The sequence below is a fragment of the Lipotes vexillifer genome, unplaced genomic scaffold (genome assembly GCF_000442215.2).
Source record: "Lipotes vexillifer unplaced genomic scaffold, Lipotes_vexillifer_v1.1 scaffold191, whole genome shotgun sequence".
Classification (NCBI taxonomy): domain Eukaryota; kingdom Metazoa; phylum Chordata; class Mammalia; order Artiodactyla; family Lipotidae; genus Lipotes; species Lipotes vexillifer.
This window is the reverse complement of record NW_006785831.1, coordinates 376,415-383,289: the sequence shown is the minus strand read 5'-3', so window position 1 is coordinate 383,289 and position 6,875 is coordinate 376,415. Positions and strand designations below refer to the sequence as shown.

Genomic DNA, 6,875 nt, shown 5'->3' with positions numbered 1-6,875 from the left:
TCCCTACACTTTCCTGGTACTCTATTTGTGTTAAAACTGTTCCCTCTGGTAGATGTGTATATAAATATATACTTATGTATACGTGTATAGAGAGAATATATATCTTAGCACATATAAATACAAAAGTATTAGTATGTCTACATTATATTATAAAGAAAAAAGCATTAAGCAACTAAACTCAATACATATTTATAGAAATATATGCTTTTGATATATATGATTAGGTAATGTTTATACATGCAGAGAAAAAAACAGTAGAAGAAAATATACCATAATACTAACAGTAGTTATCTCTAGGAGGTATAATTTTCCAACATTTCAACACCCAGGTTAAATCCCATCTCTTCTATAAAATCTTCCCATAGCCCCCAAACAAACAGCTCTCTTCCTCCAATACTACCATGCACTTTCCTTGTATCTCTACAACTATTACATTAAGCAGCCTTCTCTGCATCAATTACTTAAATACAGATCTTTCTCTTCCATTACCCAGTGAACACCAAGGCATATCATCCTTTCATGTTTCCTCCCTAAATACCTAACATAAGACACTGTCTATTGGAAATATAATAGTCACTGTTGTTGAGTTTATACACCAATCAGATATTAGAAAACACCATATATCTAACATAAAAGGTCATTTAATTAATATTCTGCAAACCTTTTGATTGAAGAATAGTTGGAGAATGTTGCAAGAAATCTCCAAATTTCTGTAGCGTTCCTTCTTTTTTCTTAGCAGGCACATTTATACTAATTGTGGATGCCTGACTCCGTAAAGAGTAAGTTTTCTTAGATGATGGGCGTGTGGAAACCTAATAAACAAACACTTCTTGTTATTGTTGATGAGGAATGTTAGAAGGAAACAGTCATAGCCATAGTTGAATTAAAGAGGCTAGGCACAGGTTATGAATTCTCGGGCAGGGAACTTGAGATTAAGAATATAAGGAGAGGGGGGCTTCCCTGGTGGCGCAGTGGTTGAGAGTTCTCCTGCCGATGCAGGGGACACGGGGTCGTGCCCTGGTCCGGGGAGATCCCACGTGCCGTGGAGCGGCTGGGCCCGTGGGCCATGGCCGCTGAGCCTGTGCTCCGCAACGGGAGAGGCCACAACAGTGAGAGGCCCACGTACCGCAAAAAAAAAAAAAAAAAAAGAATATAAGGATAGGGATGAAAGGGCCGGAGAATGAGTGTGATAGAATGATAAGTCAGAGGTGAACACATCAAGGGGTACCTGCTACTCGCCAAATGCCAAAGGTTATATATTCAGAGCTGAATTAGATGAATAGAAAATGAAAGATAAATAAGTTATAACTGGACAAAACCCAACTGCTGAATAATTATTACTAATCAAATTCGACATTTTTATTTTCATCTTCTACTTTATAAATGTAAGTTATGAAAATGGTCAATTTTGGACAAATTAGAAGACGAACCTTTTGTTCCTTTTTGACAGAAGAATTTCTATGCTCAGAAACAGGGGACTTCAAATTAGTTCTGGGTGTAGCATTCTTCTTATTTTCAAAATTCACAAAGTCCTAAAAATAATGAATTTCAGCACTGATTAATTTCTTGACAGTGTTTTCTTTCTCTCTGTAGACTCCAGGGGAGGAAAAAAAAGAACAAAAGCAAACTAACAAACAACAACAAAACAAGAAAATGGTTCTTAACCAGGGGCAATTCTGATGCCAGGGGACATAGGCATTGTCTGAAGATATTTTTGGTTGTCATTGATGGGGATAAGGGGAAGGTTTAATGGAAACTAGTGGGTAGAGGCCAGGAATACTGCTAAAAACCCCTTAAAATGTATAGGGCACTGAACTCTCCTAAACAAAGAAATACCTGGCTGAAAATGTCAATCACGCTGAAGTTGAGAAACCCTGACTGAAGGTACAATGTTTTTTGCCAACTTCATTGAAATATTACTCATATATAACATATGTAAGTTTAAGCGCACAGCATGATGATGCAATACATGTTTTTATCACAAAATGATTGAAGGTATGAATTTTTCACATGCATCATGATGAAATTACATTAGTTAAGTGAAGGGATAACATCTTTTATTTGAACCCCATCTTGACAATACAACAGAGCAATATATTTATCTACCCTTTTCCCAACTCCCAAATCATGCTGAGAATAACCTCTAATTGATACTTAATGACACTGAAAACAAAACAAGAATCTGCAGTATAAGCACAGGTAAAATGTGAAAGTTAAGAAATACAATCTGTTTTTGCTACTAAAAAGGCATAACATCTCACTCTTCTTTTCCCCACTTAATCTTAAGACAAAGTCTTTTGTAGTACATTAACTGAACTGAACTTGTGCAAATACTAATCGTACTAAAGATTATAAGCATAAAAGGAAAAAAAAAGGCAAGAATAGAAGTAGAGAGATCATGACTGAACCTCAGAATTCAAGTTACCCAGTAAAGTCTTAAGGATCACAAGAAGATTTCGTAAAAAAGGAAAGACAGATAGATGGTAATCAGGGGAAGCAAAGGAAGAAAGATTGTAACTCCATCATACTTGTAGTGTTCAGTAAAGAGCTCTTTGGAGTCTTCACTAGATTAGAATATAGCACGGTATAAATTATTTTCCTGAGGACTTTACAACACTCAGTTTATTACAGCAGTAAAGAGCTAGCAAAATCAGTTAAAACTTTTAAGTTTCTACATGGTTTACCCTACAACAATCTGTGTATCTATTCTGAAACTGGGAGTATATGCCGGCAGTAAAATGAATAAAATAATTTTATCTGAACCCTCTGAGTATACAACCAATTTTTCCTTTTCCCTTGAAAAAAGTGAATCAAGTCAACATAGATGTTAGTCACCATGTTAACAAAGATGATGAAATTAAACTACTTAGTAGAGTTGGCCCTTGAACAAAACAGGTTTGAAATGCATGAGTCTGCTTATACACTGATTTTTTTCAATAGTAAATACTACATTACTACATGATCTGTACTTGGTTGAATCTATGGATGAGGAACCTCACATACGGAGGGCCGACTGTAAGTTACACAAGATTTTTCTGCGCTGCGGCTGGCACCTAACCCTCGTGTCGTTCAAGGGTCAACTATGTCTTAATGGTATCTAAAGTGTACTAAATATAAATTAAATAAATATAGAATAAAAGTTAACTAAGGCGCTCCAAAACAATCGCTAAAGGTGTTCTATGTGTAGAAGGAAATATGCTAAATAATATTCATTCAGCAAATGTATTACCTGACAGAGAGCCTCAGGAGTATGGTTAATATTATTTCTGCTCTTCCACCAACTTGAAAATATACTACTCTTTAAAGGAGTGAAAAAGACAAGTTGGAAAAAAAGTGATTGTGCCAGAGAGTTTATAATTATAGTTGTAAACATAATTATTTCTGTTAACATAAATATTGCCATTTATTATGTTATCTACCACATGTGGAACAAAAACAAAACATTTTAAACATATTATATCTAATTCTTTATTTCCAAAAGGAGGAAAGTGAGGATTGGAAAGTTTATGTGACTGGCTAGAATACGACAGAAGGTTTGGTAACCCCACGATCAGAAAGCTGCAGCAGGAAGAAATAAATAGTTCTTGGCCTACCACTAAATCGAGACCCAAATTTTAATACTGGCTCATAGAAAAAGAATTTCTCTTCTGAAACCAATTATGATGATAGAGACCTAAGATTTTAGTTAAATGACAAAGATTATATTCAAGCAAGTTAGTCGTTTCAGTTTTCTATAATTCCTTTTATCAACCCCTTTTCTCTTCCACTGGAGGGAAAGTGACTGAGTTTGAACAGGACCAGTATACTGAAATAGCTCGCTACTAAAATTCACCACCATTTGCCCTGTCATAGCTTCACTAAAAGAAGAAATAATCTATATATTTTAAAATCTATAAGCTTTTTGTTTGAGGACTATTCACCCAGTAATATTCTTAAAACAGTATTAAATATACCATAAACTATGATTTTGGTCTCTAATAGCAGTGCTTATGAATAGGAGGGCAACGTAACAGAGTTTAACTATATATTATCACTGAGCTTAATAATAATAAGGTTTACTTGTTTAATTCACTTAATAGTTAAGTATTTACCTCCTCCATTTCATTACTCTTCCTCTTCCGGGCCTTGGGAATCTTAACCGTCACTGGTGAGGTACAACCCAGGTGTTTCACTGCCATTTTGTTTGGCTGTAAAGGTGTAAATTGAATCTCTAACTCAGGTTTTGGAAATCGAGTACTTTGATTATTTTCTGTTGACACTTCACAAGAGTCAAGGACTACAGATCCACCCTACAACAGAATTTAAAAGGAAAACAAATCTTATTTGCAGAATATGAATTTCTAAATGGCCAAAAAATTAACTGTCTCAAATACCTATTAAAAACAATAAATTGGAAAAGATAAAAAGTTTGCTGGATCAAATTTGCTACAGCAAGGACAGAAAGACTGAGTTATCATCTACTTTCTCCAGGTTTATACATGGTATGTTAAAATTGAGAGAAACTTAGAGATCAGTATTTCCCAAACCTGTGTCGTCGTAAGAATTATCTAGAGAAATTGTTTAAAAGATTCTTGGACCCTACCACAAACCTACTAAATCAGAACTCTCCAAGGAAAGAGTCAAGGATTTTTAATAAGCGCCCTAGTTATGGTAAACTAAAGTTTGCTGTAAATTCTTTACTGTTCTTCCCATTGAGAGATAGAGTCTCATTCCCCTTCCTTGAACTGGGGCTGGCCTTAATGGCTTCCATGACTGATAGCATGTGGTGGAAGTCACATGATTCTTCTGAAGCCTTGTAAGGAATGGCTTGTGTTATTTCCCCAGATCAAAATGCCTTTCTCTTCCCATTCTCTGCTTGGTAAACTTCTATTCACCTTCAAGACCCAGTACGATGTTACTTTTTCTAATCCATGTCCACAACCACTCAGGCAAAATTCATCATATCCTCCTCATCAGTGTTCCTTCTTAGCACTCTCTTTATAACACTTAGTCCATAAGGTGAAACAAGATAGTCATTAAATACCTGTCTTACTAGACTTCTTATTCCTTGAGGATGGCGATCATATCTTACTTATGTCTTTATCCTCAGTGCAAGGTTCCCAGCAATGAATGCTCCCAATAAATGTGTTTTTAAAATAAATATTTAAAAAGTAATTTTATTTTCAACAAGTGACATAGAATTTTTATCTATTTCATAGGCAATCTGAGAAACTACGTTATCCAATGCAAGTCACAGAACCCTAAGCCCACTTCAAACTAAGGAAACTCATTGTGAGGTTATTGGGATTTGGTGATAAAGTTATAAAATGGGTAAAATTTCCAAAAAATACTATTTAATAGAATGCTTATTAAATGGACTGCTTATGAGGGAAAATAGTCATCCATATTTTATCTTTTGTGGGATTTCCTATTTCTGACCATCAAATTTGTTTATAATCAAAGATCTGTTTGAGATCAGTATCATTTTGAGAGGAAATTAAATACCATTTGGGGATCAAATTTCCCCAAAAGAATTGCATCTCCCCTCAAAAGCCTTCAGTTTTCCTTTCCATAGCCAAGAGCACACACAGCTAACTGTATAGCAAGATACCTACAACAACTGATTAAATTATACTTGCAAGTGTTATTTAGTAATTAATGGTCATTGGTAAAGAGGGTTAAAAAGTGGACTGTTATCAAATACTCACTTCTACTTCATCCCTGGAAATTTCAAAACTTGTTGACTGAGGTTCAGTTTCAACCCTGCCAGGATCCATTGAACTCATATGTCTGGGCTGGATATCCACGGTCTGTTTTTCCTAGTAAGGAAATATTAAAGCAACAAGCCACCGTAACCGAATATACGTTAAAACACTCCACCTAAAGAATATAATATCAAGATTTGGGTGAATTAAATAGTGGAAGTAAGTAAAGACTTCTTCAATGACCAACTAACGCTCCTTCTTCTTCCCTTTCACCCTCAGGGAGTTAGGAAAGGCTGGGCACCTTTCCAGCCTCCTCTGAATCTGATCTAAAGAGAAATTTGAAAGATTACTTTCAACTTCCAAGGTGTTTTACATATATTCTCTCATTTCACTTTCACTGCAACTCTGAGATTTGGCAAGAATTGTTGTTCCTACTTTCCAGATGAAGAAATAGAAATTAAATAACATGACTGTACTGAGTTGGAGCTTGAACCCCCCAAGTCACTTTGATAACACAATTTTGAAAAACTAGAGGTGTCTTAGGAATGCAACTATAGCATTAGAGTAGAAAAGACCATACTGATAACTAAACCTTTCCTTGCTGCACACTCTTCATCTCACTTAATCAGTCATAGGGTACGCTCTATTCCTAAACCCTACTTAAGGGATCTATAAAAAAAATCAGAATACATTTTTAAACTTGATAAATTCCAACGTGCACCTTCTAATCACTACCATCAAAATCAAAAGTCAAATACATCTCTTATGTCACCTACCCATAAATGTCAAATAAAAAGGATCCTATTGCATTCATAATGGGGAAAGCAACTAGCATGTACTGACTTCCACTGTGGTAATAACTGTGCTAATTGTTTTACAAATGCTCTCGATTAATTTTCACAATTCTATTAGAAAGACATTATCATCTCTGTTTTAAAGTTTGGAAATATTAAGTAATTTTCCTAAGGGTCTCAAAACCACACTGACAGCAGTTGATACCTAGTTTTTCTAACTTTTTATTCTGTGCAATTTATACCACATGCTAATACCTCTGTTTTGAGCAGTCTTTCTCTTAGAATCATGAAGTCTTTTGATGTAAGAGACATATACACACAAACACATTTAATTTTATTACTGTCTGAAGGCTGCAGAACAGCAGGTTTTCAAATGCAGATTATTTACTCTGAAAAG

The 6,875-nt window shown here is 35.1% G+C and overlaps 1 protein-coding gene across 1 annotated transcript in view; it reads right to left on the bottom strand.

Moving 5' to 3' along the window:
* The window catches only part of KIF20B (kinesin family member 20B), a 71,594-nt gene that overhangs the window by 4,228 nt on the left and 60,491 nt on the right, over nucleotides 1-6,875 (bottom strand). Inside the window, 4 exon segments of the mRNA XM_007458150.1 lie at nucleotides 662-812; nucleotides 1,431-1,532; nucleotides 4,092-4,289; nucleotides 5,688-5,798. Coding sequence (XP_007458212.1) covers nucleotides 662-812; nucleotides 1,431-1,532; nucleotides 4,092-4,289; nucleotides 5,688-5,798 — 562 coding nt within the window.